The sequence below is a fragment of the Carassius auratus genome, chromosome 32, assembly GCF_003368295.1.
Source record: "Carassius auratus strain Wakin chromosome 32, ASM336829v1, whole genome shotgun sequence".
NCBI lineage: Eukaryota > Metazoa > Chordata > Actinopteri > Cypriniformes > Cyprinidae > Carassius > Carassius auratus.
The window spans coordinates 23,797,847-23,820,548 of record NC_039274.1 but is presented as its reverse complement, the minus strand read 5'-3'; the positions used below and the strand labels follow the sequence as shown (position 1 = coordinate 23,820,548).

Below are 22,702 nucleotides of genomic sequence, written 5' to 3'. Positions count from 1 at the left end.
CTATGACGCCATCTTGAGGTGATAAACAAAGCATTTCAGCCTAATACATTACCTGAATAAATGTCAAAGTTGTACTATATAATACTTACAACCCTTGCTATTATTTAAAGGCCATATATCTCATTCTATGGCTGTATGTATTCTGTGGGTCCTTATTAAGAAGAGGTTCCGTTAAAAATACCAGGACTGAATTCAGTTCCGTTATCGCTTGTAGTTGAACAACTCTAGCAATGTTTCACAAATTAGCAACATGGCTTCTGAATACAGCGAGTGTAGTGTAGTCCCCACCAATTAACAAAAGATTAATATCTAAACCAATTAGAATATGGTGAAATGCCAATCAACTGATGAACTCACAACACCTGCAAAGGTTTCCTGAGCCTTCAAAAGTGTGGAAGGAAAAGAAGCACCAACAGAGAGAATCACAGCCTTATGAGGAGTGTCAAGCAAAAAAAAAAAAACGATTCAAGAATTTAAGTGAACTTCACAAGGAATGGCCTGAGGCTGGGGTCAAGAGACACAACACAAATGGCTACAGTTGTCATATTCCTCTTGTTAAGCCACCCCTGAACCACAGACAACGTCAAAGGCGTCTTACCTGGGCTAAGAAGAAGAACTGGACTATTGCCCAGTGGTCCAAAGTCCTCTTTTCAGATGAGAGCAAGTTTTGTATTTCATTTCTCTTTGCCTAAAGCACCAAACGTTGGTTAGATGACCATGATGTTGGTGTGCTTGACTGGTCAGCAAACTCACCAGACCTAAACCTCATAGAGGATCTCTGGGGTATTGTTAAGAGGAAAATGAGAAACAAGAGACCAAAAAATGCAGATGAGCTGAAGTCTACTGTCAAAGAAACCTGAGCTTTTAGACCACCTCAGCAGCGCCACAAACTGATCACCTCCATGTCAAGCCGAAGTGAGGCAGTAATTAAAGCAGAAGGAGCCCCTACCAAGTATTGAGTACATCTACAGTAAATAAACATACTTCCCATAAGGCCAACAATTCACTAAAAATGTTTTTTTTTTGGGTCTTATGAATTATTCTAATTAGTTGATATAGTGAATTGGTTGATTTTTGTTAAATGTAAGCCAAAATCATCACGATTAAAAGAACCAAAGACTTAAACTACTTCATTCTGTGTGCATTGAATTTTTTGAATTCACGAGTTTCACAATTTTAGTGGAATTACTGAAATAAATTACATTTACCACAACATTCCAATTTATTTAAATGCACCTGTATATATGTTGTATCGCAAAAAAAAGAGGGAAATCGAAAACAGAACCTTTAAATTTGGTGAATGTTAGCGCGGCGACGTGTGCACTATATTTGATAACAGAGCAGCGTGCGGACACGCCCTCTTGTCATCGCAGTGAAGGGGCGGGGTTTCGGTTCTGCAGTCGCTAAAAACATGGCAACGTCCATAGCGCTCAGCCTGGATAACTTACCGTCTGATCCCTTACTGCTGGTGCTGTCATTTCTGGACTTCCGAGATCTGATAAGGTAGACATTCAACTTGAGCCTTTCTGTCAGTCCGTGCGATAATAAACATGCTGGTTTGTTTCTCGAATGAGCTTGAAGAGCTGTACAGTAAACGTTAGCTGGCAATGCTAACAGCATAGTTTATGATGTTACTTAGGCAGGTTCTGCTGATAGACAAATGCGATAATACGGCGATAATGTTGGTTTTCAGTCACTATGAAAAGCCACGCATCTGATAACTGTAACTTTACACCAGATCATCTCATGAATCTTATGTTTGAAGACATAATGCATGAGCTACTGTAATGACAGAAGCTTTACTTCTTGTCATCAGGTTAAAAAATAACTTGCATACATCTACGTTTGGTAGATACTTTTATCCAAAGTGAATTACGTTGCACTCAAGGTCTCCTACCCATAGTAAATTTTAAAGTGCCATGAACCTCCCCTGTTTTAACACTGGTCATCCACACCTCAGATTTGAAATAAAAAATGGGGGTGTAGAGGCTGGGAAGAGGGGAGTAAACAACAAATAAAACACAGACAGAACTAAAATAAAATCTTATCATTAGAGACTACTAAAACATGAACAAGTCAAATACGTTTAAATTAACTTTTTTTTTTTTTAAATGTAAACAAATCCGCAATATAACTTTGCAGAGTATGGTGTAGTAAAATAAAGGACATTTAAAAGGTCTCTAATATTTTCACTACATTGACCAGCACTACAGTGTTTCAAAAAATGACATCAATTTAACACAAAAAGAATAAAGACATGGTTCCTTTTTTGTCCACTCTTCTTTGTATTTTGGGTCTAATGTTATTGTTTGCCGTGTATCACAATAATCGTTCGTGTCATCGCGTTCATGATCATGTGTACCACTCTATCAGTCCTTATTTTGCACGTTTCGTTTGACCAAGATATGATGAAATATATGCGCATTATTTAATTTAATCTTCAACAGCTTTGTTTTTGTGAAATGCTACTTTATAATTTTCATTTTTTTCAATCATATAATTATTATATCACCCTAAAATACGTTGTGTGTAAAAAGTGCTTGTTTCAGCCAGTGTGCACATGATCAGGAGGGTGCCACCTCCACCTCATTCTGAGCCAAGTGTGATCAGAATGATTACAATATAGAGAATTTTGCAGCTGTGCATATCGATTGTAGCAATATTTTGAAATCAATATGGAACTCAATGGGTAACCAGTGTGTAGAGATGATAAAATTGGGGCTAGTAGTGCATCACAGTAATCTAGCAGAGAGGTCATAAATGCATGAACTAGCTTTCTGTGTCAGAAACAGATAACATGTTTTGCAGCTTAGCAATTTTTCTGAGGTGGAAGAAAGCTGTTCTTACTCTCCAGCCACAGCAGCCAGTCACCACTCTCAGTTGAGACATATACATCACTTCACGACATTAGTTCAACTTAGCTTTTTAGACTGGAAGAACGAATTAACTCAAAAAAAAAAAAAAAAAAGGGCACTTTTCAAATGACCACAAATGATCATTTTAGTGTTTCATGACCTTTTAAAGTAGTCAAAGGTTTACAAATTTTGAACACAGAAATGATTACCTGTTTTCTTTAATCTCCATTTCCAGCATCTGCCTTTCTTTCAAGTATTGGGTAGATACATATGCATATTTTTATTTACAGTGAATATGCATATTTTTATCTGTACAGTAAATAATGCACAAATCTGTACATAAATATTCTGTTCCAGATTTTACCACATTATTATTATTTATTTATTATTTTTCTTTTATTCTTTTTTTAATCGTTCTTTCTTTTTTCATGTCACATACATGTACAAAGAGCTCCTAAAAAACCACAACAAATTCCTTGTGTGTTTGCTAAGCTAATTCTGATTCATTTATTCTTCCATAATGGTTTGAGAATAGCTGTCATTACCAAACTTTTTTGAGAAAAAAAAAATAGATTTGTTATTTATTCAACAGTTAAAAGCCTCCAAGTTAATTTTAGTTGTGTTTTTCTTCATATGTAATTAGACATCATCAAAAGTTGGTCACAATTACACTTTGTACCGAATTATGTAAAAATTCTCTCGTGAAGGTTGACCAAGGATGTTTTAATAGATTAAGCATTGAATAAGGTCACCTTTTTTTTAACAACTCAAGTTGTCAAAAGTGTTTGCGTTGATCTGGTTTGTTCTTTTCTCAGCTGCAGTTTTGTAAGTCGTCGACTCAATGAGCTGACAGGCCATAACCCTCTGTGGAAGAGACTTTGTCAGAAGCACTGGCTCCTTACAGAGTAAGCTCACTCCTCATGCCCTCAGAAGCTTTTGATTTATTCATGGCATGTGCGTTTTTCTGTCTTAATCCTTTTTTTTTTTGGTTACATTTCTTGATTTGCTGTAATGAAAATATATTGTTGATGACAAATGATTTTTTTTCTTCCCTTTTCAGGGCAGACAAAAGCCACAGAGGCCTGGCATGGAAGGAGCTGTTTCGGGAGTATTATGCTGATCTGGGCCGTTATATTGACTATTACGGCACTCTCAAGAAAGCCTGGGATGATCTGAAGAACTACCTGAATCAGAAATGTCCACGAATGATAGCTTCACTTAAAGGTCCGTCCACACTTACTCATCCAGCCATATTTTGAAAACCTATGGGTGTTTTTTTATTTTATCTCGTGAGAGTTGTCCACTAAAGGTTTTGCTTCCTTTTCTCTGAAGAGGGTGTGAGGGAGGAAGAGCTAGACACTATTGAGGTCCAGATTGGCTGCAAACTCCCTAATGACTACCGTTGCTCCTATAGGATACACAATGGACAGAAACTTGTGGTCCCTGGGTAAGACTTCTGATAATATCCTTGATCCTTTCTTCTACTTTAGAAAAAGAAAGTATTTATTTAAATGCTTGTAACTTATTTGTGGCCTAATGGTTAGAGAGTCAGACTTGTAACCTGTAGGTCACAGGTTCGAGTCCCAGTACTGGCAGGAGTTGTAGGTGGGGGGAGTGAATGAACAGTGCTCTCTTCCACTTTCAATACCCACAAATGAGGTGCTCTTGACCATCTCCTCTTCATCTGTTCTTGATCATTTTTTTTCTGTCCTTGCTGTGGGCTGAGTAGACGTCAAATGTTCATTTAATTTACTCTAAATAATAAATTAGAGTAAATGAAATTACATAAATTTGAAGGATTAAATGGATTAGAGAACACTTAATATGTGAGAAGAGCATTAGACTGTGGAAAGTGGTGCTGCGCACTGAAATAGACACTGAATGTAAATGTGAAGTCATGTATACACTCATGAACCTTTATCGCTTCAAGCTTTACCTTGATTGAATTATGTTTTTATATTTCATCTTTAGCTGCTTTTTTCTTTTCTTCTTTTCTTTTGGCTGTAGGATACCATGAAAATTAATATAACTTCAATAATTTACAGTTCTGACACCCATTACCTTTTGTTATTATAACAGTGATTAAGAATTAAATTACCTATTGACTCGGAAGTATGCGGACGTCTTTTTGTTGGGTGCTTTTGCCATGGTGAATCATAATTTCAGAGCTCCATTGATCATGGCTTTTCATAGTCATGGTGCATGCGCTAAATACAGCAGTTCTGAACCCGAAAACTCAAAGTTTCCATCTGAGGCTAGGTCAACTTAGAGTTGGTTGAACCTCCTTATTGAAACAGGCCCCAGATTATATATATATATGGAATGTCCTATTTGCTATCGTGTGTGTGTGTGTGTGTGTGTGTGTGTATATATATATATATACACACACACACACACACACGATAGCAAATAGGACATTCCAGAATCACACAAGTTGGATCAAATGAAGATCCACCAATGTGCTCCTCACACCGGAGTTCAATATAATTTTCAATATCATAATATTTAGTTTTATCAATATGTGTCTTCGGCTTGAAGAGGCGCTGCGCAGACCGATTGGTGTATGACATCAAAGTACCGTGAAAGCATAAGGAGACGTCTTTCTTAAATGAGAAAATGTTGTATCTGAACTGTAAATCATGTTTTGTTTTTTTTATAGTTTAATATGTTATCATTAGACATTTAGTTATTTAAAAGTCTTAAATTTAAGCTTAGAAATCCTGCAGATAACCTGTAAAATGGCAATCAAGCTTTCACATGATGATAAGTGATCTTTGCACTGCCTCCCCTCCACAGGCTGATGGGCAGCATGGCTCTGTCCAATCACTATCGCTCAGAGGACCTGTTGGATATTGAGACCGCAGCGGGGGGATTTCAGCAGAGGAAGGGGATGCGGCAGTGTCTTCCACTCACATTTTGCTTCCACACTGGCCTCAGCCAGTACATGGCCTTGGAGAGCACAGAGGGACGAACACGCAGTGAAATCTTCTATCAGTGCCCGGTTAGATCACCACGCTCAGACCACAACAGTCTACCATGTATAAACATGCATTCATCTAGGGCTGACGAACTGTTATGAAAAGTGAATCTGATGCAAACCACAGGAAGCAGGTTTCATAGTAGCTGGAGGCTAGATAGTAAATGTTATAGACATAGTTTACCCAAAAATGAAAATTTGCTGAACAGTTTCTCACCCTCAGGTCATCTATGATGTAGATGAATTTGTTTCCTCATCAGAATGGGCATTATATCCACTTGCTCATCAATGAGTCTGCAGTTAATGGGTGCCATCAGAATGAGAGTTTAAACCGATGTTAAAAACACTGCAATAATCACAGAGGTCCATCAGTTAATGTCATGTGAACTGAAAATCTTGTGTTTGTAATAAACCCATCAAGACATTTTTAACTTTAAACCGTTGCTTCATCAAAATATGAGCCCCATTTGTAATACGGGGTTTCTCCAGCAAAAAAAGTTTTCGCATCTGAATCAGGAGAGAAATATTCACAGATCAAGCACCGCTTAAAAGTCCAAAATGGTTCAAAACAATTATTATTTTTTTTCCCACTGGTATTATTATTGATTATGGACCAGAAGCAATGGTTATGGATTTGTTTTTTACAAACGCATTTATTTTTTGAGTGGATTACTTGTGGAATTTTGTGACGTTTATATCAGCTGTTTGGTCTCTCATTCTGAGGGCACACATTGACTGCAGAGAATCTTTTGGTGAGGAAATTATGCTAAAGAGTGATGCTAAATTCCTCCAAATCTGTTCTGATGAGGAAACAAATTCATCTACTTGGATGGCCTGAAGGCAGGAGTACATTTTCAACAAATTTCATTTTTGGGTGACCTACTCCTTTAAAAGGCTTCCCAATCCCAACTGCATTGTAGCCGACAGGAGGTGAAGCCATTTACTGCATCAGGTTCATACAGTTCTCCAGCACTAAATACAATAGAGGAACTCTGACCAGTAGGAGGTGCTCTTGTCTTCTTGTGTATTATAGCCGTTCTTGCTATCTCTTATATCTTTTCTTCACAGGATCAACTGGCACAAGATCCCTCTGCGATTGACATGTTCATTACGGGTAACAAAGTGCAAAAGGCTCCATTAATGCAATGCCGTTTTATCACATCATATGAACCCTTCTCTCCCCTCTTTTCTTTTTTCAGGTCCCAACTTTACTGAGTGGTTCACTTCCTTTGTTGACAATGTTGTAACAGGAGAATACCCCATCATTCGGGACCAGATCTTCAGGTGGTCCATCTTTAATTGTCTTACACTTAGTAATGCATATCAGCATTTGAAAATACAAATCCCTCATTAAAGTTGATCCCCTTTATGTTTGTTCAGGTATGTTCATGACAAGCGCTGCGTGGCAACCACTGGTGACATCACAGTGTCAGTCTCTACCTCCTTCCTGCCAGAGCTCAGTTCAGTCCATCCGCCACACTTTTTCTTCACCTATAGAATCAGGTACTGCATAGATCCACATCCATGTAAAAACAAAAGCTTCATATACAAGCCAGAAACTAAGCCTTTTTTGCACAGGCCTATCCAAAGGGTTAATGGTCCCACCTAGTGATCAACTGTAAAAATAACAAATGTTACCTCTTCCCAACAGGGAAAACCACCAACAATCAAGAATCTCACACACACACAAACACTATAATTTGCTGTTATACTCCATATAACTCCATATACAAGCCAGAAACTAAGCCTTATTTGCACAGGCCTATCTAAAGGGTTAATGGTCCCACCTAGTGATCAACTGTAAAAATAAATAAATTTACCTCTTCCCAAAAGGGAAAACCACAAACAATCAAGAATGCATGATTATATGGTGTCATGGCTTTGCAATCAAAAAATGCCGTTATAATGGAAGTCAATGGGATTACTAATTAGGGAGAAAAAAATTTAATGTAATGCTGCACAAAAACTAAAAATGCATCAAAGCCAATGTTGCTACTAATCTTTGACATGCCCAGGACTGTTATAAAAAGTAAAAAAAAAATCCAGCCACAATTACTTTTATATTGAAAATAACTCATTTTGTGTGTTTTTTCCCCCCAAATCAGTGACATCATTTATGAACTTGGCAATTAAAGAGTTAAATTCTTGGATTTAAAAAAAATAATTAGTAGTTTTGATCAGGACTGAATTTGATTAACAGATTTATGCAAAAACAATTGAAAAAAATATGAATCTGATACATTTTTACAGCAGTTTAATTGAGTGGATGTTTTCATCCACGAACAACTCGAAAGGGTAGTGAATTTGAACAATCCACAAGGGTTAAAAAAAATCAAGTCACTGTCTTAATGAGTTGATTCGTTCAGTAATTCATTCAAGTGGTGTGTTCAAATGGCTAATTAATTTAGTAATTGAATCATTCATTAAACTGATTTGTTCAAACTGCAGATTCATTTGGTTATTGAATTACTGAAACTGATCATTCAAAATGTCGATTAATTCAATAATAAAGCACTGATATGTGTTACTCTGTAAAGCAAAAGTTCTGCTCTTGTTTCAATTTAATCATATCTTGTAACTCACAATGTTAACTTGTTTGTTCCACTGTCTTATAAACTCATTATAACATTTGAAATTGTGCTTTAATTTGGTAGACAACAGCACTGTTGCTCATGTGATATTGCTTAACTATATCTTTTGGTATACAAGACAAAAACTCACAAATAAATATCACATAGTGGAAGCATGCTCTCAAGGCAAGTTTGGTTTGATTTCTGCAAAATGAGTGACATACTCAATCTCATCTTGCACATTGTTGAATAAATAATTCCATTATTATCGTAGATTAGACATATTGCATACCCCTGTGGCATGCTTCCTCTATTTCCCAGTGTCTTTCCAATAGGTAGAGATCATCCCAGTGCTTGATTCATAAACAAGGTTCTTACTAAAATGATCAAGCTGCTTTCTGTTGTAACTTGCTGTAATGCAACACAGCTGTACTAAGACTTGACATATGACGATACATTGAGCTTGAACCTATGACCTCTGAGCTGTGCCATCTTCTGCATCAGGATTGAGATGGCAAAGTCTGCCCTGCCAGAGAATGCATGCCAGCTAGACAGTCGCTACTGGAAGATCACAAATGCAAACGGAAATGTGGAGGAGGTCCGTGGCCCTGGTGTTGTGGGTAAGAGTATACCCCTGTAAGTTTAGAGTAAATCAGAACAGTTCGCAGTTGGTGACGGATATGTTGAGTTATCAAGCTGAGACATTCTGACAGTATCTTTTAGTCCATATAATTCACAGTGACAATTGCTCTACTTTCTAAAGAATGTCCTGCATCTGTGTTTTGCATATGATGTCCATGCGAGTGCAGGCGAGTTTCCAGTGATGACACCTGGTAAAGTTCACGAGTACGCCAGCTGCACCACGTTTTCCACCACCTCTGAGTTCATGGAAGGCCACTACACATTCCACCGGCTCAACAACAAAGAGGAAGTGTTTGACGTGTCAATCCCACGCTTCCACATGGTGTGCCCACCTTTCCGTGAATCAATGGTGCGGTCGGTAAGTTGCTATTTATATCTTTGTGTTATGTCCAAGAAAAAAATGTATATCCAAAATGCTAATGTGTGTACATTTGTCATTCTAAATCCCTCACTCTGTGTTTGTCTCTCTCATTTAGAGCTCAGTCAGTGAGGTGTCTGCTCCTTATAATGATGAGAACTCATCAGACACAGATGACTACGAGCGTGGAGAGATGCGTGGCATGAACATGGCTGACCCAGGAGGACGCTGCCCTCGGCTTGTCTGATGCACTTTTACATGCCCTCGCCCACAGATACTGATGCACAACACACTCACACAAACGGGACAGCAGGAGGACAAACAGAGCTTTTAGGCATCCATTGTTTATTGTACAGCGCTCTTGTGCCTGTCACCTCTTGAGCGTTTTCTCCAGTTTCTGTGGCCATGGGTCTGGTTGTGGCATATCTGTGCGTGTGCACGTCTGTGGACGTGTGAGATTTTTGTACGTGAGTTTGAGTATGCAAGTGTGGTTTGTGATTGAGTGAGAGAGTTTATTGAATTTCTGTGAGATTGGCTCGTTTTGCCTGGGTTTCACAATTACCTGACTAAACTTACCCGAAGGACTGTTTCAGCCAGAACTGATAATTAGAGTTTACTCACCCTCACGTTGTTCCAAACCTGTATGTCTTTCAGTCTCCTGTGGGACACAAAAGAATATATGAGTATATTTTGTCCATGAAGTGAAAGTGGAGTCCATTGTTGTGTTGGACCGACTGCCTTTAGATTTATGGGCCAAAACACTTTCTCTTCAAAATATGTTTGACAGGACATGTTTGGGAGAAGTAAGACAGTCATACAGGTTCGGGACGACATGGGGATGAGTTAATAATGAAAAAAATTGACATTTTTGCCTGAACTATCCCTTTAAAAACTTACACTTACAGAGCACGAGTAGAAATGATGACACTACTATTAGCAGAAATGTACACACACTGAATTGGGAATACTGTATATATATATATTGAATACTTAACAGAAAGGCTCAATTGATTTCTTCCACAAGGCCTCAGGTATGGTGTAGCATGTATGTGCTCGTGTGTATATGTTTGTTTTTGTGTGGTTTGCACTGAGGGTTTCGGGGGCAGGCTGAGGTTCAGACAACAGCTAACCTGTGCAAGCAGCTTGACGTGCTACTAGTTCTCCACTAGTTCTCCGTTCAGAGGTGCTTCTGCCCTGTTCTCAGAAACGCTGGATGGATGTAAACACAAAGGTCAGCCAGGACACATTGGTGTACTGTAAAGGATCTTTTTAGCTCGGATTATCTTAAGGGCTGGAGGTTACACCGACTGGTGTGAATAACAAAAGATAATTTTATGAGAAGTCTATGGCATTATTTTGACTTTCCACCTTTATCTCCTTAAAAAAAAAAACCTGTGCAAGAGGTAAATGATCAGAAAATGTTTTTGTTGTACAGTTCAGTTTCTCAGAATGAATTCTAGGCAGACTTAAAAATGTCTTTGCTATTTTCTTCCCCTTTCCTTCCTAATGGCAATGTGAGCTAAGCTTGCCTAGACACATGTATAATTTTGATATTCTTGGTTTGAATATTGTTATAATCTTGGATCATAATGGATATTATGTTATCATCTTTGTAAAATGCCGTGCAGTGAGATTTTTCAACCGTTTGCTATTATGTTCTCCGTTTAGCTCTATTGAACCTCTCAGATTACTCCTTTTTATTTTGTAAGTGTGAGGGATTTATTATAATTTCTTTGAGTAAATAAACAGGTCGTGGTGTATCAATACCGTGTTTCAGGATCACATTATTTGTTTACATTACTGTTGTGACCAGGATGCTTTCTACTATCGAGGCACAAAGAGGCCATTGCTCTGTTTTTCACCAGCCAGTCTCAGCTCTATTGTCTCATGCTCTGGAATATCTCTGAATACAACTGTTGTTCTCACAACACAAAACTCACTCATTTTTGTTACTCTGACCCTAACCCTAACCCACCCCGATCGTCTCTGTTGTCATGGCAACGAGTTGAAGAGGCCTTGTTGTAGTCAGACTAATGTGTCTTTGTGAAGCCGTTTTGTTTTTTTGACCCACATCTCCTCCCATCTCTTTACTCATTAATTTCAACTATTCTGAAAGAGAGAAAATGCTACATTTCTGTAACGTATCTTAAGTACTTTGACAATTCATTGCTTCAATTGCACACACACTAGAGCCAATAATACACTAGACATGTAGGCTTTCCAGGGCATATCACTTTAAATCACAATGTGCTGCACACCAGTGTATGTTCAATGGCCCTTCATGCCGACATGTGATTTTGATCGTGTGTTCTCTCCATTCCTCGCTGAAAACCTCACGTAGTTTAGCTATTCTTGTGCTACAGCAGTTTGACCCCCTGTCCTGTAATGAGCCGTTCAGAAAGCCAATGTCTGCTGAAGCCTGACCCAGACGTGTGGTGAAAGGCCTGTGAAATAATTCTTTGTAAATTTATAATTGGTAGTAAAAAAAAAAAAGAAAAAAAAAGAAGTGTAAATCTTATGCTGATTCAGCATTTTATAAGAGGGAAAAATAATGTTAAGAATGTTATAAAGACATAAATGAGCTAATGAGAGACTTTGTGTCTTGTTTATGCAAGTAAGAATATAAACATTGTAGATATATGTTGAACGGTGGGATTTTCACTAATGGAAAACTTTTAATATTCAGCTTTTAATCACAGGATGTTGAAGAAAGATTATAGAGAAGGTTTCTCTCGTTGCAGGTTCATTCCTAAAAACAGAATAATGCTGGAATTCAACAGCTGCAGAAATCCCAATGCTAAACTCTCAATACTATACTATAGAAAAGCTCAGTTTCAGGGAGACTGTTCCTGCCTCTCATGTACAGTACATTACTTGGGATTCATCTGTTCATATAGCGATGAATTGTTATAGGCAAATTATTTCCTCTTTTTTTTATTTTTAAATTAAAATGAACACAACACCTGATAATATATAATATATATTTCAATATTTTAGTACCGCAGAATGGTATACATTTTAAAGCACAAACGATTAATTGAAGAGCATTGTGGGCGTGTTTTTAAGAAGCGTGAGTAGCTCAATCTCTTCAGTTTTCAGACTGGTTTGGATGTGTCTGTGGTTGGATTCCTTCTTCACAGTGGGGTAAGACTACAGAAGAGTAACTGATAGAGTTAGTTTTTAAAAACTATTAAGCATTAAACATATTGACTTTTTTACAAAGACACTGTTTTCTGAGGTCTTGGTAGAAAATTATTATAAAGGTAGTCTACTGGTTTTTGTTTTACAAATACTATTCTGAAAATCAATCGATAAATCCTTAATTTAATAAAATGGAGACAAGCTATCGGCTGGGTCACAAAAAAATCTAGTTTTTTAGTTGGTTGACCATCAAAACATTTATTTTTATTTTTTGTGAATCCTATCCAAATGAAACATTTTATGAAATTGTTAGTTAAACAATAAAATGCTGGCATTAAGATCAAAATTCATTTTTAAAGTAAAATATAGTTTTAACTATATAAGGTTGAACAGTGTTCTCAGAAAAAGCATTTTTTGTTTTTTTTATATATCATTTTATATATTATATTATTATATGTATTGTATATATGTGTTTCAAGATGAGTTACCCTGGAATGTTGATAAAAGTCTGACATGTTCAGAATTGTAGAATTCTGTATGAAGTTCAAAAGACAAATAAGAATATATTCAATAATGTCTAAAGCTTAATGATTTCCATACAAAATAACAAGCGAAAAACAATAATACTTTTGGTGCTAGATGCAGTAATAACAGTAGTAGCTATAATACAGACCAGATCATCGGCCAAAACTGGATCTCAGTAAAACTATGTAGTCCTTAGATGAACCACAATTCTTTCTTTTATGATTATGTTAGTAATCTTTAAAAAAAATAGAAGATATTTTCTTTTAATGATTTGCTCATCCTCATGTTGTTCTAAACCTGTGTGACTTTGTCATTTCTGTGAAACACACAAAAATCATATTTTGAAGAATAATGGTAACCAAACAGTTTTGGTGACTGTTGATTCAACAAACACCAAACAGACATTTCTCAAAATATCTTAATTTATGTTCCAGAGAAAATAGAAAGTCGACACGGGTTTAGAACAAAATGATGGTGAGAAAGTGAATTACCGAAGCAATTAGAGGCATGGTGTTTATGCATTAACCTGTAACAAGTCTAAACATTACCACTGATCAACTTTATTTCCTTAGGATCTACTTTGAATGTGAGGGATTGAGAGCAGTGTACAAGTTTAAAAAAGACTTGTAGAAAAAAATGTGTCTTTGAGATCTGCATTTAGAACGAACATATGCAGTCACATTCAGACAAATCCAAACCGTACACTCCTCAGATTCCTGTCTTTCTCTCTGATTAGACTGGTAAACTGAAGGCATTATGAAAGCTTCTGTTGGAGTGTGTGTGGTGTTCGTTCTGGCTCTGGTGGGGCTTGGTATGTCATGTCAATGATCCTGTTTTCACCATGCATAAGATGTGTTTTTGTTATATTTTGAATTACTATTCTTGTAAAAATATGATCTCTGCCATGTGTCTTTCAAGGCTCTGCCATTAAATGTTACAGTTGTAGAGACTACACGGGCACATGCTCTAAAATTCGAGACTGCTACTATGATGATGCCTGTGTGACCGTCCATGAGAGAGGTGACAGCTCACTCACTCTTAGATAAGAGTGTCTTTCTGTATTCTTACAAATTGTCAAAATGGCACAACCATTCCTATGACCCTTTGACTTTGCATGACATATCTTTCCATTCTGCCTTTTTTTTCTAGGTGGTGACACATACAGGCAGTGCATAAAGTACTCTGAGTGTGAGCACAGCACACTCGCCGAGAAGTTTCCCAAAGTTTCCAGCTTCAAGTTCTCCTGCTGTGCCACTGACCTGTGTAACACAGCACCTGTGTCCGTGTCCAGCCGCTCTGTGGTGGGAATACTGCTCTCACTAGCACTCTTCTGGTGGGGTGTTCTCTAAAATGCTTTGGCAAGCTTCCTCGTAAAGCTGGTAGTGGTATCTTGCAGTGAGAATGCAGAGATCTTCTATATCTTGAGTTAATTGGTCAAAGAAGCATTCACATCTTAAATCACAGCTGTATGTTAAAACGGTGTGTGCTCACTGCTAAAGCTTCTATTTTTTAGTCTTGCACTTAATAGTGAAAGAGAAACCATCTGACTATAATGTATTGTATTCAGTGTTGCTTTGTGTATGTGTACTATTTCGCGGCTAATCCTGTTTCCCAGAAAAGTGTTACAACTGAGCAGTGGCGTGCACAAGAGGGCCCGGGGCCCCATTGAGATCCGACGCTAAAGTGCCCTTGCGGTCCGGTCTGCGATTTCTGCCAAGGGTAGGGCTGTGCGATATGAAGATTTTTGATCGTGCCTGAACATGCTGCCGACTGTAATTAAAGGGATAGTTCACCCTAAAATGTAATTTCTGTCATTGTTTATTCACTCACATGTTGTCCCAAACCTATATTCATTTCTTTCTTGTGCTGCACACAAAAGAAGATATTTTGAAGAATCTGGATAACCAAACAGTTGCTGGTCCACAATGACAATGACTCTGGAAGTTACTGTGAACCAGCAACTGTTTGGTTTTCCACCTTCTTCAAAATAGAGTAAGCAGAAGAATGAACTTTTGAGTGGGTACATGAAGGTATAAAAAACAAAACACTAACATATTTACATTTTGTGGGTGAATTATTCCTTTCATATTAATATAACACCAAACACAAAGAGAAAAATCACACAATATTCTTGACTGAAAAACATTAATACAGTTGCTTTAATAGGAATCAATATATAGAGAGTTTTATTTGTATTTGTTCATTCAATTTTTTGAATGCTCCTGCTAAATACAATTGTACCTGAAAAAATAAAACATTGTTTATTTTTATTTGTATACTATGTGTATTTTTAAAGTGTATCTTTGTTCTAATCTTTCTTTTTTAATAACAAAGATAAAATAATGACAGATTTTTATCTTCTCCCATTTTGGCCTAAATATCTGCCATTCTTTTTTATATTTTGTTACCTTAAAGTAACAAGCTTTGTCTTTATTATAGGGTAATCAGTTTGGCTGTACTGCTCAAACAGCTTTACAAAGAATGACAAAGAATCATGATAAAATCATAAAAAAAAAGGATATTATTGCTATAACGCCCACCCGAACAAACCAATAAACCCTACAATTCACCCCCAAGCATCCCTGGACCGCAGTTATGCCCTTGTAAAGCCATTTCGCCCCTGCCCCTCCAGAGGTCTGTGCACGCCACTGCAACTGAGTGGGTTGTGAGGGTTCTGATGCTGACATGTTCAAAGGTTTTAAAATATTAATTTTCATAAAATACTTTATGCCTGCTTTTCCTCTGCCTTGTTTACGAATTTCTCTTTTAAAACTTCAAATCTCTTGAAAAACACTGTGTGCAATATAAAGATGTAGTCTTTTCAGTGTACTGATTAGCTTCCTGTTCCCACTATAGCCAGCGAAACTTACTGAACCTTTCTGTGACCAATAAAAGGAACATGCTGTTTTATGCAAATTGAGACAGTGCATCTACATCTGTATCTTGCATCTCATTGCTTCTAATAACCTGCAGTGCTATAAAGAATAAAAATATATCGGGAACCTTAGCAGTTTATCAGTGTGGAGGAGATTTAATTTCTAAAGGAAATATTAATATTATTATTAGTATCATTTGCTTCACTGTACTAAAGGGTGTTGTTTAGACTATCTCTGAGTGCTTCAGTTTGAGTTTTCAATGAGCTGAGATAACAGGAAATCTATTTAATGTGTGTGTGTGTAGACTGGAAATGTTATTTTAGCTTAGTCCTCCTGGCTTTTTAGAAATGCATCTGGAGGACATAGTTGGACACCTTAAATGGACTAAAAAATAATAAAAAAATTAATATGTATGTATATATGTATATACTACTTTTTTCACTTTCAGATTTAGGCAAATTTCTTTTCTTAAGAGATTTTATTAAGCTATCAATATCTCATAGAATATGCTGCGATTTCAAAAATTTCCATTTTGAATTTTTCTGCAAGCCGCCATGAAAGTTTTTTGTAAGTCTCTTGTCCAGACCAATACCGGAAGAAGTCAGACAAGACTTGACAGAAAATTATAAAGTCTAGCAAGTCCCTCAGTGTATTCTTAGACATTAACAGCATGAAATGAACGAGAAATTGTTACTTTAGAACTACAGAAATGTAGATACATGGGGATTATTATATAAAATGAATTTCCAATCCTGTTCAGGCATGTGTTGATATGTATGCAAATGTACAGGTCTTACTCTCACTTTTCTTGGTAAAATCACCCTGCAGAGTGATTCAGTGAACACCGTCAGTACAACATGGTGCCACACATAATGTCTCTGATTTCCCGATTCCCTAATGTTTTAGATAACCCATTATTTGTAAGAATGCATACTTTGCTAATACAATGTAGTGTATGAAGTGGCCAGAGGTATGCTGTTTGCTACGGTGAAAGACATTGTCATCTATATAAAGCTTCTTTTAAGCCTGAGGTTTTCTGAGTTTACTCAATCTGTTAAAAAGCAGGGGAACTACTTGGAGATCTCGCAAAACTGCTATGGGGTGGTCCTATGAGAGAAGAGGAGGGAAGAACAGAAAAGGGCATGGACACAAAGAGGAGAGGGTCTTTAAAGAGTAGACACTTCTCAGTGGGTGAGACATGAAAAACATTTGATTCTGGGGAAGACGCTGAGAGAGATAAAGAGAAAAGCATGGATACACAGTAACTTATGTCCTTCTTTTAATTTTGTGCACACATTTCTGATTCAAAAAGCTAATAAGTAGTTGTAAAAAAAAAAAAAAAAGTCTCACTCATGGTCTTCGGTCAAAAATCTACATTTCAAAATACAGAACATTTTTATGTGTACAATCTACAAATCCCCCACAATGCAGAAAAAAACTGCACCGCAATGAAAGGGTGAAACTCTTAAATATCTAGAGAGCAAAATCAACACATCAACTCACACGCGCAGACACACACATACACACCTATGAACTGGTGTGACTGTAACACTGCAACTATGTATAATAAAATCAGTAATTCAACTACAATGCAGAAGAAAGTGGACAACAAAGAAGGGGTTACACACTAAAACATCAAGAGTGTAAAATGGATACATCCACTCACACACACTTACTTACACTTAAAGACACACACATACAGAATTATACATACTCAAATGAATTGGGCTATAACCGTACAGCCAATATGAGACAGAAGACTGAAATAAGAGATTCAAATCAGATCAAATCCAGAAGCATCAAGCTCTGATAAACCATTCTTGTTAATTTTTAATACATTTTTATAGAATTGTAATGTTTTGTGTAACAAAAATAAATACTTTCCTTAAAAAAAACTACACTTTAAATCAACAAAAAAAATATAGTCTTTGAGAATGCCTTAATATACATTTAAACACACAATCTAATGAAAGTAAACAATTATGTATAAAAACAACTAGGGAATTCACAAGCCTCTCTACAGAGTCCTATGCGGGGATCTAGTGGTTACACCATGAAATTACAGGTTTCTCCAGGAGGTGCTATTCTGCCTTCAGAAATTGGATTGGCCATTAAGTCTCTATTTTAATCTGAAATAATTGAAAAAATTTAGTTTGTACTATTTTCAATGGGAAAAATGTATCATAATTATTGCATAAATATTCATTAGAAACATGAAATTCCCTCAGAATACTAAAGAAAAAAATATTATTGAACAAAAATATATTAGATGGATTTTACTGAAGAAAAAAAAAAAGGTTAAATTCCAGGTATCTGGTCACTTTTGACCATGAAAACCACGAGTTGTGACTCTCAAATGAGGAGCGCACAAGGGTTAAAAAGATAATCTGAAAACATAGAGACACATCACACAGAAAAGAGGGAACTGGCCACATTTATTAACAGAAGCTTTGTTTCTTATTGTATGTTCACCTGAGATGTGATAGAGAAGCATTGCTTTTCTGGGATAGATTTTACTACTGTTTTTCAACAACAACAAAAAATATTTGTAGTGCTTGTATTTCCTGACATGGATTAGTTATGTCCAAGTGTAACATACTCTGCTTGAGTAAAATAAGATTAAATATATATATATATATATATATATATATATATATATATATATATATACATATATATATATATAATATATATATTCCTGTTTGTATTTAATTAAGCAAATACTTAGGAGTTTTTGGATCGTTATTGCATGGATTATGCTTCTGGCATGTTATACATTTGGCAAAAGTTCTTTTAGACCCATCTGATACAGTGTGTAGCTTTTTATTTTGTTTTTTAAATTCACAGCTTCCAATAACGTTGTCCTTTTGTCTGTAAGTGATATCCCACTGAAATTGAATAGGATTGAAGAGGAAGGAAGTCACTGACTCTTTCAACTAATTTGTGGGAAACATCTAAAAACAGAACAAACAAGAACCCAGAGGAAAGACAAGTGCTCCCATTATCAGTTTTTAAAGCAACATTTCTTTTTCAAACTATTCTTCCCCTCTCAAGCCCTTTTAAATAAACTCTTCAGTTCTCTTTCCTGCTCAAGTCATCCACTTACTTTCTGCACTAGGTGCAAGTGTGTGGCTCTCAGATGTCTGGGTCTCTGTTCTTCCCTTCACTCTCTCCCTCTCCCTCATGTGACTACAGATGGGCTGCAGCCTGGGTGCTGATTCCAAGTGTGTACCCCCTGGTGTTTGTCGTGGGCTCCCTGGGTAATGGCTTGGTGCTATTGGTGTACCTGGACCGCCGAGCGAGAGGCCCAAGCAATTCCTAATCTTCCCAGACCCCAGATCCATCTTCTCGTACAGTACACTCTTAAAAATGAAGGTGCTTCAGAAGGTTCTTCACAGCGATGCCAAAGAACAACCATTGTTGGTACCACAAAGAACCATTTAAAGGTTCTTTAAAGAACCATCACTTCCTTACCTTTTTATAATCTAAAAAACCTTCTTTTGTCACAAAGAATCTTTTGTGAAAGAGAGAAGTTTTTCAGATGTTAAAGGTTCTTTATGGAATCATTTAGACAAAAGAGGATCTTCAATGGCATTGTGAAGCAGCTTTATTTTGAAGAGTCTTTACTAGCCACACTAGCACTGACTGACCTGGCCTTTGTCGTGACCCTGCCATTGTGGGCGGTGTACACAGTGCTGGGCTACCACTGGCCCTTTGGACAAGTTCTGTGTCAGATGAAGTTACATCGTGGCACTGAACATGTACACAAGCATGTTTTCTCTGACATAATGGAAAAGTCTTAAAGAGGACTGTGAAATTTGGATTATTTTTTCCATTCATCCGAGAGATTTAGCATGAATTTCACCCCTTCAAGAAAACAATATGTCAGTGTGGGAACTGATAAACAGAGAGGATCCAGTAAAGATTTTCCAATGACATTATGCCTGAAAAGTAATGAGGATCTTTCAAGTTTTAGATAAAATACAGCAGAATCTCCCAACATTATGAACTGCACAGTGGCATGTTGTTGAATTATGAACATCTTAAGTATGATATTAGACTTTCTGTGCAATTTTTTTTTTTACATGTAACAAAACTTTGAGAGTCTGTTTAGCCATATCAGTGACTTTCAGAATCTCAGGCATGTATTTTTGTACTTAAAATGTACAAGTATAAAATAAAACTAGAAAGAAAAAAGTTGAAATACTGTAAATTGTAAATAGATTCCTGTGAAAGGTTTAAACACTTCAGCACTATTAAAACATTGCAGTTCCTCTGAGGATCTCTACCAGCCTGACAATACCATTGGCAAAACCAATGGATGAATTTGGCGCGGGACTAACTGTACGAGCAATGGCAGATTGGGAGCGTGTGTAGACAGTCACTTTTCCAATTTCATTTTACGTGTGGTGCAGAAATTACACAAATGAAAGAGCTTGATTACAAAACTAGGATTATTTACGGTCAATTTTTCCAGGAAAAACAATGGAGATATATAGAAACATATATTAACACTTGACACCTTCATAGAAGACGCACAAATAATGGAAAAAAGGTTTGTGTTTTAATGAACTGAAAGACAAACAGAGGTTAATTGAGAATTATTCCATAAGTCATCACTGGGAGGCAGTCCGGTCTGATTTCAGCTGATCGGTCTCCCTCAGAACAGTTCTGGATCCCAGTAGAACAGGTTTACCTGATCCTGCTGTTGGACTACTTTCACATTCTCTCTCACACTCTCACACACACACACACACACACACACACACACACACACACACACACACACACACACACACACAGTCCTTCACTGGGCTAAGCATAGTACTGCAGATTGGCTTTCTTCTTCGCCTGGACCTCCAGAATGCCCTCCATATAGTCCTCATGGTTAAGTTCAGTGGCCCCACGGCGCAGAGCAATCATACCCTAACACAAAAGCGAACGAGACACATATAGGTAACGTGCAATAACAACAAACAGGAGCAATGACTTCTCCCGAAAGAAAAAATAGTTTTAAGTGGTGCATTAAAGGGTGTCATTTTGACTCAGATTCTGTTTTGCAAACAAAAATCTCTTTTTGTCAGGTATTGTCAGATATTTTGTTTGTTTGTCTGATTGTTTTGATTAAGTGTTTATTTATTTGAAAATCCATAATAAATTAAATATATAAATAAATAAAGGCTGCATACTGCATACTTACAGCTTCAACACAAACTGCTTTACACTGAGCACCATTGAAGTCATCGGTACAGCGCCGCCAATTCTTCATAGTTCACATCAGGACTACAGCACACAAAGAAGTGAAAGATACAGTCATGAAATAAATTATGGGGAAGAACATGAGTAACAAGAGTAGTTTGTGCAAGAGAATTAGAATTCAAATTTGCATAGCAGTTGCACTTCAGTTTTACAGATAGAACAGAAAAATGACTGCAATGCAATCAAACAAAACCTCAATAAATCATTAAATAAGCTCTGAAAGCTCTTGTTTTGTGTCCTTTACTTCATGTCTTGTCTACAATAACTGTGTGCTCTGCACTGCAACTGTCTCACCAGTGTACAGTATGTGCAAAAACACAAAAGGACCATTTAAAAGCAAATGCCCAACAAAACAGTAAAATATATTTACTCATAACAACAGCCAAGACCAATTAAGACACAAAAGAACAAATGCTCCATACCAGACGTTCATTTTGCGTGAGTGGATCTGCATAATGCGAGCCCGAGCCTCCTCGTTGGGGCATGGGGAACTCAATCTTTACGATCCAGACGACCTGAACGCAGCAGAGCTGGGTCGAGGATATCCACCCTGTTAGTGGCAGCAATCACCTTGGGGTCACAAACAAAAAAAAGAAGAAATTTACTTGAGACTGACAGGTCCATGATTATGATAGAGTTGCATATGGGTTCAAGTGTTTACCTTCACTTGCATGTTGGGCTGGAAGCCGTCTAACTGATTGAGCAGCTCCAGCATGGTCCTCTGCACCTCTCTGTCTCCAGCCTTCACTGTCAAAGCGCTTGGTGCCGATAGCGTCCAGCTCATCAATGAAGATGATGGAGGGAGCCTTCTCCTTGGCGAGAGCAAATGCATCCCGTACCAGTTTGGCACCATCACCAATAAACATCTGCACCAGCTGAGGGCCAGCCAACTTCAAAAATGTTGCCTGAGAAAAGACAGTAAAAGAATAACTTGAGGTAAAGTTTGATGCATCAACACAAAAAACTGTAGTGCAGGGTTTCAATCTTAATTTCTGCTCGGGACAAATTTGCATTATTTGTACCCCCAAAAGGCCACACTATAAATTAAAGACCAATTTAACTACTCACCATAATAGGAGCTATTTTTAGAGTTTGACCATTACTGGAGCACATGTCCATATTAATTTATTTTCTGATTACATTATGTAACAAAAATGTATGTGCTGCAGATCGACAGCTTAATTTAAATTACCATATAGGTCCTTGTTAAAAGTGCCCATGTAAACTTTTTTTAGGTACAAAAATTAGTATTGTTTTAATGGATCACCATATATTTTATACCTTGGAACACCATTTTATCAGGGTAATTTTTAAATAAATTATTATAGATTTTACTAAGAACAAAGTACTTTTCCCTTATTGCCACTTCCAAAAACATTGCATTTTTACTAGAACTAATGTCTTAAATGTAACATCAACAGCACCAGCGCAAAAGCAGACTTTAATTTAGCTTTCAAGTCAAGCACTCTCTAAACACACTGATAGGAAGTGTCACAGGG

At 37.0% G+C, this 22,702-nt stretch overlaps 2 protein-coding genes and 1 pseudogene across 2 annotated transcripts; 2 read left to right on the top strand and 1 right to left on the bottom strand.

Annotated features, from left to right (window-relative positions):
• The first annotated feature begins 1,372 nt into the window (after positions 1 to 1,372).
• Positions 1,373 to 11,168, top strand: LOC113051872 (F-box only protein 3-like). Its single transcript, XM_026216030.1, has 11 exons — positions 1,373 to 1,503; positions 3,671 to 3,760; positions 3,916 to 4,079; positions 4,188 to 4,302; positions 5,652 to 5,856; positions 6,901 to 6,946; positions 7,032 to 7,116; positions 7,213 to 7,335; positions 8,907 to 9,022; positions 9,212 to 9,402; positions 9,521 to 11,168. Exons 1-11 carry the CDS (start codon positions 1,412 to 1,414, stop codon positions 9,647 to 9,649), a joined length of 1,356 nt encoding a protein of 451 aa, XP_026071815.1. The 5' UTR covers positions 1,373 to 1,411; the 3' UTR covers positions 9,650 to 11,168.
• Positions 11,169 to 13,787: 2,619 nt separating this feature from the next.
• On the top strand, positions 13,788 to 14,819 carry LOC113051894 (CD59 glycoprotein-like). Its single transcript, XM_026216060.1, has 3 exons — positions 13,788 to 13,879; positions 13,987 to 14,088; positions 14,218 to 14,819. The coding sequence occupies exons 1-3, from the start codon at positions 13,825 to 13,827 to the stop codon at positions 14,415 to 14,417; spliced, it is 357 nt and encodes a 118-aa protein (XP_026071845.1). The 5' UTR covers positions 13,788 to 13,824; the 3' UTR covers positions 14,418 to 14,819.
• Positions 14,820 to 20,486: 5,667 nt separating this feature from the next.
• LOC113051883 (26S proteasome regulatory subunit 6A-like) lies at positions 20,487 to 22,142 on the bottom strand (annotated as a pseudogene).
• Between the last annotated feature and the right edge of the window lie 560 nt (positions 22,143 to 22,702).

What these genes read in the sequence shown, in the direction of transcription:
- LOC113051872 (XM_026216030.1), top strand. Translation starts at nt 1,412, where the DNA reads ATGGCAACGTCCATAGCGCTCAGCCTGGATAACTTACCGTCTGATCCC. An exon ending in CAGAAACTTGTGGTCCCTGG is followed by an intron (nt 4,303 to 5,651) that starts GTAAGACTTCTG and finishes TCCCCTCCACAG; the next exon opens with GCTGATGGGCAGCATGGCTC. An exon ending in CCGTGGCCCTGGTGTTGTGG is followed by an intron (nt 9,023 to 9,211) that starts GTAAGAGTATAC and finishes ATGCGAGTGCAG; the next exon opens with GCGAGTTTCCAGTGATGACA.
- LOC113051894 (XM_026216060.1), top strand. Translation starts at nt 13,825, where the DNA reads ATGAAAGCTTCTGTTGGAGTGTGTGTGGTGTTCGTTCTGGCTCTGGTG. An exon ending in TCTGGCTCTGGTGGGGCTTG is followed by an intron (nt 13,880 to 13,986) that starts GTATGTCATGTC and finishes GTGTCTTTCAAG; the next exon opens with GCTCTGCCATTAAATGTTAC. An exon ending in TGTGACCGTCCATGAGAGAG is followed by an intron (nt 14,089 to 14,217) that starts GTGACAGCTCAC and finishes TTTTTTTTCTAG; the next exon opens with GTGGTGACACATACAGGCAG.